The 13,423-nt window shown below is 34.5% G+C and overlaps 1 protein-coding gene across 4 annotated transcripts in view; it reads right to left on the reverse strand.

The window, feature by feature from the left end:
• The window catches only part of LOC123715712 (1-phosphatidylinositol 3-phosphate 5-kinase), a 36,970-nt gene that overhangs the window by 22,666 nt on the left and 881 nt on the right, over positions 1–13,423 (reverse strand). For 3 of the 4 annotated variants that reach the window (XM_045670955.1, XM_045670956.1, XM_045670954.1), the window contains exons 4-18: positions 13,187–13,338; positions 12,752–12,835; positions 10,753–10,886; positions 10,505–10,621; positions 9,597–9,650; positions 8,258–8,416; positions 7,416–7,536; positions 6,089–6,197; positions 5,820–5,931; positions 5,124–5,264; positions 4,152–4,752; positions 3,323–3,467; positions 2,260–2,377; positions 1,646–1,829; positions 508–639 (exon numbers count right to left, since the gene is read on the reverse strand). In XM_045670955.1, coding sequence (XP_045526911.1) covers positions 508–639; positions 1,646–1,829; positions 2,260–2,377; positions 3,323–3,467; positions 4,152–4,752; positions 5,124–5,264; positions 5,820–5,931; positions 6,089–6,197; positions 7,416–7,536; positions 8,258–8,416; positions 9,597–9,650; positions 10,505–10,621; positions 10,753–10,886; positions 12,752–12,835; positions 13,187–13,338 — 2,363 coding nt within the window. Of the gene's footprint in view, positions 1–507; positions 640–1,645; positions 1,830–2,259; positions 2,378–3,322; positions 3,468–4,151; positions 4,753–5,123; positions 5,265–5,819; positions 5,932–6,088; positions 6,198–7,415; positions 7,537–8,257; positions 8,417–9,596; positions 9,651–10,504; positions 10,622–10,752; positions 10,887–12,751; positions 12,836–13,186; positions 13,339–13,423 lie in introns of those variants that run through there. The other variant, XM_045670957.1, reaches the window with a different exon arrangement.

The raw sequence follows: 13,423 nt of genomic DNA on the forward strand, positions 1-13,423 counted from the left end.
GTAATATAAAACCTTTTTACAAATTTAAAAAGCTTCTAAAAGAATACATAACTAACAACATACCTATATAATAACAAAAAACACCCATGTACAGTGTCCCAAGATATGGGACATCAAGGGAAAGTAAGGACCTTAAATATCGCACATAGAATATTTTTCTGAAAGACTTTTTTTTTTACTTTACTAACAACGACTTGTGGAGTCTCTTTTTTTTAATTCGAGTTACAGAGTATAAATATGTATTATTAATACTGTGTATATATATAAATAGATTTTGTTTCGAGTTATCAAGTCAAAATAATTCGAGATACCGACTTAACGAGGTTCGAGTTATAGAGATTTATTTATTAGATTATAGAGATTCTACTGTATTATGATTTTTGTACAAAGTCTAATTGAAAACCAGCTAACATTGCACAGAACAGAATTCAAACACGACAAGCTAGCAAACACAATCGCAATAGAAATTTTCTTAATGTATAAGTAATAAATATGAATGTTAAATACCTGCGTATATGCTGGTTCATAGGCACATGACAGTTGGGTGATGGACATTTGTGGTCTGGGTTGAAGCAGTACTTCTCTAAAAACGCGCCCAAAGATATATCGTGACGACCGTACATCTCCATCGTCACTATCCTAGAATTCAAACCCATTAGACAATCCAAATAATTCCTTCCTAAATCTAGATAACCTTTGCAAAAATACACGACGATTCTCCATTGATTTTTCTTAAGTTTATCAAACTTTAACAAGAACACAATAACTTTTTTTTGGGGGGTCCTTTACAGCTCAGTTCGGGCTGTTTTAGCCAGAGTAGCTCGGCCTGAATAAGCGTTTTCCCGCGACTAGCGCAATGGCGTCTCCGGTGAGACTCAAACCTCGGCATGGGCCATCGCGGGGTGGTCAATGTGATCTTTTGTTAAGACAATCATTAAATTACTTAAACTTCGTTACGCAATACGCACAATGGATAATTTATTATACAACTTTAATTTTCAGATAGCGAAAAATTCTTCCTATTAATACTAACATCATTAAGCATATCGATCGTGTACCTATCCCGTTATCGATATGCACGTCTACAATTCTTTCGCACATCACTACACCTCTCCATAATACCTGTAGTGCGAGCGATACAGACAGATAAAATTGATTCATAATGCGAGGACTATATATTTTAGCTTATATTTTTATAGCTAGTAACGTAGTTGCTAGATGCGCGAGCTAAACCCTAAGACCATGAGGACTTCTGCCAATCATCTGGTATGCATACACTGACGCGCGACTTCCTACAAACCCAACCCAAAGTGGTTTAGGTGTACTCACCATAAATATGAATAATAATTTTTAAAATACATATCAATAAAAATTAGAAAAAACATTAATAGTAATTGAAAAAACATCAAAAATAATTTAATAAACATCAATAGTAAGTTAAACATCAATAACAATTTAAAAAACATCAAAATTAATTTAAAAAACATCAAAGTAATTTAAAAAATATCAATAATAATTTTAAAAAACTGGAATAGTAATTTAAGAACCTTAATAATAACTTTAAAAAATTATTCAAAATATATCAATAGCATGTCTGATACATGATCATAAACCAAATAAACCAGGTAGAATAAGGTAAACTTACCAGGGATTTACACAAAAGTCTGGAACATTGGGTGACTTATTGCAATGACTGTACAACAATAAACTCAGTCTCTGATGGTGTTCTGGGTCCAAGGGGTCCAAGCACTCAGATTCCTTCTTTTTGTTTGTCTCTACCTCACTCAGTACCGGCTTAACGACCGATGGACTGTATTTCGGACATTCCGCTGAAAATATATTTTTCTAGATCAACTTTAATATTTCTAAGATGGCAATTTACTGGCTAATATGTCCAGTCGTTGCCATACTCAACTGAAGAAGAAGGCATGAGTTCGAATTTCATATATTAAAAATACGGAATTATTTCTAAGAAAAACATCTTTTTAACTTCGGAAATTGATAAGCACACACAGCTGATCAATGATTACAAAATTTTACTATATTGTAAACGTTACGCTACGTTTTCGCATTTTCTGCATTCCATATATTTCAAGACCTAGTTACCACGCCTCTAATGTGTTCACTTATATATCTTGCTCACTTAAAATAAAAGAACATATATATGTATATTAATACTGTTTTTTTTTGCATAAATTTGCTTCTTATATATTAAAAAAAGATAGTACTATGTATACGATACTACTGATGTTTTCTTACGTTTATGTTTGTCAGCAACAAGCCGGCAACCAGTCGCTCTGAAGTTAGCAAGCATCCGTTTTACGGACAAATCATCGGCCGGTGCTGTTATCGCTTGCTTCACGAAAGGGTGGGGCTCCTTAATCAAAATATCCGTATTAATAATCCATTAAACAAATCGTTAATTTTACAACCTTTTATAATGATACAACCTTTTTAGGTCTGAGCCTTTGATTTCTGTTTCACGATCATTTGTCAATCTAATAGGTGTGTGTTAGGCAAAGAAGACTACTTGTTCCTGTTTAATTCCTTCTATGTAATATGTATTTTTGCACTTCTTGCCTATCTTATGTAATTTTATACATTTTTATCTTTACTCACAATGGTCGCCTGGAAGAGATCGCTCGGAAGCGATAAGGTCGCCAGTTGCCCTCCTTTAAATTTAATTATGTCCTATTTTATTGTAATGTAACGAAGTGTTAATAAATAAATAAAATACTTGAGTAATCCTTCTTTGCCTAACACACGCCGTTGAATTTTTGGGTCTAAGGCAAGCCGGTTTCCTCACGATGTTTTCATTCAACGTTCGAGCGTATGTAGCGCACGTAGACAGAAAGTCCATTAGTGCACAGGCGGGGATAGAGCCTAAGACCTCAAGGATGAGAGTCGCACGCTAAAGCCTACTCTATTATCTGTTAAGTTACATAACATCTCGGGACGATCATTTCTCAGGGGATCTTTTTTAGGCTAAGAGAAAACAGTTATAAAAAATAATTGTGAAAAAGACTTGTTTTGTCATTAATACAAACACGAGTTTTCTTAAGAAGAAAAGTATTATAGAAAATAAATAATAAAATCTATACATTATTTTATGGAATGGAAGGTAGACGAGCAAGCAAGTTTAAAGGAAGTGCTGACGGCCGCCCATGGGCACCTCCGCCTCCGCCTGAACTTGCAGGTGTTACCCACGTTTAATATTAACATAATTTTAAAAAGAAAAATAATTCAATAATTGAATTCTTCTATTAGTGTAACGAAGTCCTAACAAATGTACCAACTTTTGACGAAGATTCTAGAAGCTTACCTTGAGCTGTCTTTCCACCGGTTTAGAATCCACCTGGTGCCTCAATTCCCGTGGGGTGTGGGGGGGTTGAGGCCGAATGGGCCTAGGCGGGGCAGGAATCACGATGTTAGGCGACATCGATAGCACCACGTCATCGGTGCACCACCTGAAGTGTCGCTTTAACTTGAAATTTTGTGATAAACTTGTAATTTACTATAACTAAAATCAAATTACAAATTTCTTATGCCAATTACGTTATCTATGCTTGACACATTTCGGTATAATTTCATTTTCAATTGAAAGTTTGTTTTGCTACTGTAGTAGTAACTTTCCTATGTAACAAAGTTTTGACGTGACAATGTCGAATAAATCGATGAACACCGGCTGCACGCACGAAAAAGCATGACTCATTGTCCCGTTTCGCTCGTTGTCCAGTTTCGCTCATTGTCCCGTTATACTCATTATACGCTTGCGCCGCATCTATCGTCCGTAAACCGACTTTACAGACAACCATTTTGTTTAAAGATATTAATTTCTTACTAAGAACAATACACATTCACTTACATATGAAAATATACTAATACAATAATACATTACGCGAATTAATTGGTTTTATATTACAATAGCAAAAGAAGAACAACAGCAGGCAAGAAACAGACTTATTAGATAAAAATACAGCAATTACAAATTACAACACCAAAACGAATACAAGATCACAATACAAAGAAACAACAACAATGAATAATAAATAGAAGAAATTTACAATTTTGTTATTAAATTTTGCAAATAATTATTTTATAACTGCAATCTCTATTGAGACTTACAGATTAGCTGCTTCCATTCAACTCACCTTTCAGCTTTCGTATCAGCCTTTAACTCAGCTTCGACGGGTAGAAAGACATCATCCTCCATCGACACAGTAGACCTTAGTGGATCACTGAAATCCTTTATCGGAACTCCACAACTAAGATTTTTATCACTATCCATTTTACGATATTGTTTCTTCAGCGGATCCTCAATTTCTTTAACTTCAATTTTTGTTTCAGATTCATTTGTTTCATCATTTTCTTCATTTTTTAAATCACTTGAATCCACTTCTTTACTTTCTTCAACTTTGATATCGTAATTAATTTTCCCATCAAAAATATCACTATCGTCCGATTCATTTGTCTTAATCCTTTCCAGAACAGCTTCACCAATTTCGATGTCTTTTTCAACAATTTTGGTGTCAATTGGGTCTTCTATAAAACTCATGCCTGGTTCTGGCAATACAGCTTCAATGTCCCCTAAGAAGGCCTTTTCCAATTTCCAGTTATAACACGCAAGAAGGATGAATTTCGCTACTTTTTTAACACGTGTTAGTTCTTGTTGAGTGCCACCTCGTAGTAAAATACTGCATCCCAAATTGGGTTCGGCGCAGCCTTCTAGAACCATTAAGGTTTTACTGGTATCTGGAATAGATGACAAAAAAATATCATAACGCTCTAAGAAGATCTGGAATAATAAAAGAACGTAGATTTTCTTTTTATTAAACTTTAGTCCAATGTGTCTTTTAAACGAAAACATTAAATAAGCGCAAATAACAATTTATATAATATTTTGGATTTATATGTTGCTATTTAAAAAACTTAACATAATTAACATTAACAATTTAGACAACATTAAAATATAAATATAAAAAGGAATCCCAGAAAGTCCTCAAACTTAATTTCCATCGGAATTGGATGTTGATTCCACATGTTATGACAAAGAGTAGTTTTACTTTCTTAACGACAACTAGAGTTATAGATAACTATTTTGAATAAAAATTTATAATACTTACAATTTTTAATACTAAAATTCTTGCAAGTACCAAGTTTGGGCATGCCGATGCGTGCGTCAATAGACGCGACAAGATCAGCGCGTGCGCATCGTGACACACGACGTAACGCTCTATCGCGCACTCCTATTGCCAGAGCCACACCTAAAATAATAGGAACTATATTGATACTAAAATATTCGGATCCAACGTCAAATCTATGCTGCTCTATGGGTGTGAAACGTTTACGAAGGTCACCATAGACATCTCGCACCGACTCCAAGTCTTCGTTAACCTCTGTCTTCGCCGTATTCTCCATCGCGTTCGGTTTTGAGCCTCGTGTTTCACCTCGCTCCAAGTGTTTCCGGCTCTCTTTCCCCCAAAGTTGCTCGTTAGAGATCTTTTCAGGCCAGCCATCTACTGGCTCAAAACCGAACGCGATGGAGACTCACTGTGGAGGGGTTATAGAACATTAAGTGAAGTAAGTATGTCATATTGATACTAGGTTTTTCCGATTGATTTGAAACTCGGGTCTTCAAAACAATTCATTCAACAAGAGTGAATGAATTGTTAAATAAATAAAAATATTCATATCTCTTCCCTAATGGAAACACTTTAACTAGCCTATGAATTACTACCGAAAACTATATGTTTGTATGTAGAAAAAAACGACTACTTTAGTATAACTGTTGCGATATTAATAAAGCCATAATAACTCACCCTGTTCCCTCAACGCATCCTGTACGCCGCGTGCGACGCCTCCCTTAACGAGCACTACGCGCGGACGCAGCGCTGATATGCGCGCGGCACATCGTACTAAATATTCTTGTTCCTGTAATTAGCAGAATAATATAGAAAAAAACCCGAGAGCTGGCAAAACTCATTATATTATTTTTAATTTAGCATTTAATTTAATTTTACCCATTTCTATATTAATAATAGAATGCTAGATTCTGCATTTATATCTTCGGAGCACAGATATACTTTACCTGCATTAAAACAGGCTCCAAGGAGGTAAGTTTCCCCTCAACTCGTTGGTACGCGATTGAACAGTCAAGGAGTAATACAGTGGGGTTTGTAATCTGTCGAGGCATTCCTCTGTTAAAAAAAATGTTTACTTAAAACAGTTTTATGCAAAGAACTTTTGAGGATAGTATTGTCTTTTTTTAATATAGCTTTTACTTTTTATGTATTATTACTTATAATTACTTTACATAATTTTAAATTTCTCCCGACGTTTCGCGTGCTTTACAGCGTGCGTGCTCACGGTGACTAAAGACAAAAGGTGTTGAATGTCAAAAAGTATCACAGCTGTAGAGAAAGTTGTGTTATCTGTATTTATTTCGCCGGAGTTGGTTTCGACTAAAAGATGAGGGGTTTTTGCAGAAATGACTCACGGTGTCCTTTATTTTCGCGGATTGTTTGTCTTGGGGTTCTAATTTGGATATTATGGATCCCTGGTGTTTGATAATTTTAGGTCGTCTTCTCTATTGAAATTGGGGTGTTTTTTTATTTCAATGGCTTCGCGTACCAATCTTGGGAGGAATCTTTTTTCTTTCGCAAGTACTTTCATAACATCTGGATTTTACATAACATCAAATGAGCCACCTGACTTAATTCATTAAAATTACCAAACGGATGAACTTAACCACATATTTCTGAATCTGTTCCGTAATATGTTTTCTTAACAGGCAAGTAGGTGATCAGCCATTTGTGTCTGACACACGCCGTTGTTTGTGTTTAGGCATAACGAATTCCAGACAGAAAGTCCATTGGTGCTCACCTGGGTTTTGAACCCACGATCTCGGAAATGAGAGTTAATTTGTTTTGAGACGTTAGGTTAGTTTCCGTCAGTAAACTAGCTAACTAAAAAATAGTTTTTAGTTCCTACTATCGGTTATAAAACGCTTATGGAGATAAATGGGTTAAAAAAGCACTTCTGAATGAATTTCCAAAACCTACAGGACTATCACAAATATGCAGTCTTCTTATTGGGAGCCATTTACATTAAGAAAGGGGTTAAAAAAGCACCTATCAATGAATTTCCAAAACCTACAGGACTATAAGAAAAAAATATGCATATATAATCTTATTGGAAGCCATTTACATTAACAAAAGACTCTCAACACTAAGATTCGTTCTAATCCAGACTAATGAATATTCCTTTATTTACGCAATCAACAAATACGCGGCAATGAAGGTAAACTTATACAGAAGAAAAATAAGTGGTCAGGCGCAGAAAGCTTTCAAAAATCGAAGAATGTATAGAGTTTCAATGAGTTATTTTGATGGAATAGTTTTGCACTAAATACAGACCTATGTACAACATTCTTGGATATAACAACGCCAGGTACAACCACACTGTCTCGTTTCTCCCCACCGGGGACTTTCTTTACTTGGACGTAGTTCCGTACATCTATATCAGCGCCCATTAGGTCTGTTAAAATAAGATACCTATATAAAAGTATTGTATAAAAATTAAGATTGAATTACCTATTAATATTATTTACTAGGCTATATTTCCATACACGTGATTATAACTCGAAAACTATAGCGATTTCAAAGTTGGAATACACATTTCTTAATAACTATACAACTAAAAACTATACAAAATCAAAAAGTATCATGTCGCTATGATTTACTTTACGAAATTAGTCAGTTTATGATGTTAGTTAGTTTCCTAAGTTAGTTACTTTACGAAGTTAGTATGTTTACATAGTTTGTTCGTTAGTTTACGAAGTTAGTTAGTGAATTTACATAGTTTATTCGTTAGTTAGTGAGTCAACATAATTTGTTCGTTAGTTTACCAAGATTTTGCCGATTTTCGATTTTTTGAGAATAGATCATACACATTTATGCATACACAACTACTTCCTTCTTTAGTCGATCTATTTAAACCAATACAATTATAGGAAACTAATCAATTCTCAATTAATGAAGACATTTTTTTCAACAACTTGACATTAAGTGAAATACTCCAACAGTATGCCATGAAAAATTATTGTAATGAATTGTGTATACAGTAGATCCACTTTTCGTTTGTAGCAGGAATGTCTGAGAAAAGTGAAGGTATATTATATTTAAAAGATTTTGTTTACTAGACTTAAAAATTTCCGATATATATCTGAAAAACACGATGCTATCAAAATTGTATTTACCTGGTGACGTAATATGGGCGGCGTGTACACAGAGCGGATACAACACGTCAGCCCAGCTAGAACATAGAGCCTGTCGCGCGAGGCATTGGCGTAGTAGCAGCTTAATATGTTCGACCCCTGATTCCTCTATCGCTTTACATATAGGCCGCACTTCGCTACCTTAATAGATAGTATTTTCTTTTGTTAATATAGCTTTTACACATTAAGAAAACACTTTTTAAGCGGATTGAAGCTATGTATTATTATTAAAAACCTATAATTATTTACATAATTTTAATTTTTTTCGGACGTTTCGCGTGCTTTACAGCGTGCGTGGTCACGGTACTGAAGACAAAAGGCGTTGAATGTCAAAAGTATCACAGTCAAAAGAGTTACAACAATATTGTCTCGTATGCGACTGGGACACGTCTGCACCCCAGCTCATATTGCTAAGCTAAATATTATAGACAGCCCTACGTGCGAATGCGGATATGAAGAAGCTGATTTGAACCACATCATGTTTGTTTGTTCTCGACGCGACCGGTCGGCTCTTCTCGAAGGTCTCATTTCCCTTCAAATTCCTTTCCCTTCATCCATATCCTGTTTACTTGCAACATTAGACCCACATGTATATAAACTTTTAGCTTTTATCTTAAGTAATGATATAAAAATTTAGACAATATGAAAGTAAATTTTTGTAAATATCTTGTCTTACACACCTTTTTTATGTAGCTCTATAAGAATTGATCTTTTATTTTTTAGATTAATTTCCATTCTTAAATTCCTTTACCTTTGATAATTATATATTTTTTACCCGTTTCCCTGTTTTTACCCTGGGCCACCATGCACAAACCGTGCGGGCCATAAAAAAAAATAAAAAAAAGTATCACAGCTGCAGAGAAAGTTGTGTTATCTGTATTTATTGCCCCGAAGTTGATATCGACTAATTATAAGTTTTTAATAATAATACATAGCTTCAATCCGTTTAAAAAGTGTTTTCTTAAGCTTAATAGATGTTTTTTTTTTGGTAGCGAAATACAAAAATTACAAAAAAAATTAAATACACGAAAAAAACATGTTTGAAAAAAAATCCGTCTAATTGATAACCACTTTCTGGTTTTTGTAAGTTAAAATTAGTAACATTTTTATTTTTTCGTTAAAAAATTCTAAATAATATTCAGTAGGTATAACGATTGATTGTTTCTAGAAAATTTAATACATAAATAGAACGAATTTGAAAAGGGGGCAATAAAGGTGTATTTTCCAATACACAATATAACGTATTCTGCTACTTTAACACACTTTTTGTTTTGGTTAAATCACACAATGACGCACTATTGTTCATTAAAATAATACTCACTGTCATTGTTTTCTATAACCAATTGTTCCTCCTCTGGTGTCTTAACTGCTGGTTCTGAAATAAAAATAGATGTTCAACTATTACTTCTCGTAGTCATGAGAACAGTACAAGAGACTAACAAACTGTTGTATTCAAGAAGAAATAATCAAGATAGAAACGTAAAGTAATAATTTATTTGATCGGCATAGTACAAATTCTCATTCAAAACACCAACAGAGAGAACAGCTTTATGGTTAGGGCGGCGACTAAGTTTAACAGTTTAACTTGTGATATTGACCTATTCGCCTCAAGTGTGGTGTCGGCAAGGAGAGTAATGACATCTGAGAACTTCAGTTGTATAAATAGTGAATCATAAGTTTTTATACGTGTATAAGTTATACTAACTTAGTTTATTACTTTCTTTGATATAAATTTATATAAAATAAAAATAAACCAATGGCGCTACAACCTTTATGGGTCTCAGATTTCTGTATCTGTTTCATGATCATTTGTTAATCTAATAGGTAAGTAGGTGATCAGCCTTCTGTGCCTGACACACACCGTCGACTTTTTGGGTCTAAGGCAAGCCGGTTTCCTCACGATGTTTTCCTTCACCGTTCGGGCTAATGTTAAATGCGCACATAGAAAATAGTCAATTGGCGCACAGCCGGGGATCGAACCTACGACCTCAGGGATGAGAGTCGCACGCTGAAACCAGTAGGCCAACACTGCTCCAATATATTTATATAGTTAAAATTAAGCATTTTTTTGTTACCAATCCAGTTAATATTATTAGTACTTAACTATATGTTAACATTTATTTAATGGCGTAAAAGAACATTATATTTAGTAAGTAAGTTAGTAATAAGCTGTTAATCTTTCTCAATAAATAAAAACATCAAAACGGACACAATAGTCCCATAGTTCACCTCTTTTAGTAGACTTTATAAGTCGCGCTGAACTATCGCCTAGATTCAGATCCAGACAATATGAAGACACACTTTCAACCAATCTGGTCGTTTCGGCTTCTTCATTGTTTTCATCAGCTGAAAGAAGCAATTGAAACAATCAATCTACTTTCAAAACCTGCTATATTAAATCTGAAAGTTTGACATATTTGACAGCGATTTGAGATTGCAAATTGAGATACGAATTAGTATATGGACGTGAATATTACTTGAGACGTCAGGTTCGGTGCAGACCAAATTCAGAGGTCGATAGAGGCCATAATCAGCGAAATGAGGTGGATCGGTCACCTGCTCCATATAGCCTTGTTGCAAGAGGCTCTGACAAAACATTGACGCCTGGGCCCTGGATACAAAAGTTTGTCTTTATCAGCGTAGATCCATTTTAATATATAGATAAAAGTAGTGTTACGTAAGAAGAGTTTGAACAATAATATTCATGTGAGTTGTATTTAAGTGAAATACTTCTTTTAAAGTATATCGTCGTAGGTAAAATTAATTTATGTTTCATCAATTTTATAACAATGTTTTAATAAGTAAATGTCGTTTGGCCTTGGGAAGAAAGTCGTAATAGCATTTTTTTTTTCAGGAAATATAAAAAAAAACGTATTATTATTACTATACTATTAGGATACTAAGTACATACCATATACATATATATCTAACTAAAGTATTTTTTTCCTACTACTTTCCTTTTATGATTATTTTTTAATTTAATTATTATAGTAGAGCTATCTATTTCGGGAAAGTTAAATTAGGTAAACGAGTATTACTAACATCCTGTACAAAATAATTACAAAATAATAAAGTTTTTTTACTATAAAATGTATATCAAAATTAAATAAAATCATAATTTAAAAATAATTTCCATATTTCCCGGCAATGTTGCATTTGGAACTGTTCTATATTCAAACGTGTTTAAATTTTGAGTCTCAAAACAGCCGAAAGTAATAGGATTAATGCTATTGTTTAGTCACAGTGTCGATTAGAATCTTTGTATGGTAAATGATCGTGCAATAATTTTCTACAAATTTGGAAGAGGCATGACACGGCTTCAGTGTTTTGAAGAGCTAACATCTGTGTTCAGTGATGAAGCCCCGTGTCTGCGGACTGTCGAACGCTGATATTTAGAATTCCAGCCTGGACTAGTATATCCTACTAGTGTTAGTGACAAATCTCGGGAATGTCGCCCAAAATCCGTCTTCACTGAAGATAACATCATACTGTGAGACAACTAATTGAAGATCGTCATATGTCGTATCGAGAGATAGAGGCTCTATTAGCCATCTCAGGGACAAGATCTTGCATGAAGCACTTGGTGTAAGTAAGCTAGTTAGCTAGTAGCTAGCCGTTCGTTGGATCACAAGGCGGCCCGCGTCTGATGGTGTAAGAAAACTCTGCAAAGGTTTAAGCGCGGAGAGTCAAATAACGTCTACATCAGCAGTGGTGACGAATCTTGGATCTATGCCTACGATCCTGATTCCAAATAACGAGCGAAAGCCGACTAAAGTTGTTCGTTCTCGAAGCACTCCAAAGAAGATGGTGGCCACATCCGTTGGAAAAACTTGAATTGCACTTGAAGATGGTAACTCAGAGTGGTATACCACAGTTTATTTACCACAAGTCATCGCCGAACTTCGAAAACCTAACTCAAAGCTAAGCATCACCCTGCACCACGGCGCTCGTCAAACGATCGAGTATTTGAAGCAGGAAAAAGCAATTCTTGACTATCCTCCATACAGTCCTGAGCCCTCCTAAGCCCTAACGATTTCATATGTCTAAAATTAAGAAAAGTCTTCGTGGTCAAAGGTTCCAGTCCGGTGAAGAATTAGTCGACGCTTTAGTACTATAAGGTTCTAGGTGTGTTTTTTTTCTTCAAACGACAAAACATGAAAGGCATGCCTCGTAGTACCCAAGGAAGTCAAAAAGAGCTTTGTTCCTCAGGGCACGCGACATATAAGCGCCCGGTTAACACTAGTATTCTGCGCTGAGGACAAATTTTAAACTCTGATGAGTTAGAATTTAGTCCGTGTTTTTAACTGAATTTAAAAACATAAGCATACCATATGGGTAGATGTTAACGCGTACTCATTCTATACTCTTACAAGTTCAAATTAGCATAGAATAAAAGGTAAAGTTATCGGTATAGATTAATTACACATTTACTACATTTAAATAAAAATAGCAAAAATATATGTAATCTGTACCTACCTGGTTTTATTCAGAGTATTTTCCATAACCCATTGTATGACGTCACATCCTCGCCATACGTTGCTATATCTCACTAAACGGTATCTGAAAAGAAAAATAGTTCACCTATATGTATGGTGTGGATGATTTTATACTAAACAAGCTGAGCAGAATTATTATTTTGTTTTTAATTACTTTAATATGACTGCGGAATGTTTACCGGAATGAATTTCTAAAATAAATAAATTAACACTTATATATAATAATCCAGTGTCACTACTATATGGTATTTGGCCTCAAATTGCATCTATGTCTTTGATTACTTTTATTTGATATTTTGTTTCACCATACAAGCCAGTGTTAGATACATAGATAGTTGGTATGAGTCGGATGGAGATTGTTTCTACACCAGCAGGGATTATAGTCTGAATTCTGATTAGTATTAAAATCACATACCTATGATGTTGAGTTGGAAGTGAAAATGACAACTGTCTGTAGATATCATGTATATCTTTGGTGGAACTTCGCACTTCACAGTTCTCTTGCTCGCGGGCAAACATAAAGTCTCGATTTCCTGTTGAGTTTGATTTCTTTTCTGGACATTTTGTCTGCAAGGAAAAAATATTGCCATCATAATTATTATACATGTAATTTATTCTATTCTGTAATTTTTAGTATTCCATATAATTTATC

Source organism: Pieris brassicae, chromosome 10 (assembly GCF_905147105.1).
Source record: "Pieris brassicae chromosome 10, ilPieBrab1.1, whole genome shotgun sequence".
Lineage (NCBI taxonomy): Eukaryota > Metazoa > Arthropoda > Insecta > Lepidoptera > Pieridae > Pieris > Pieris brassicae.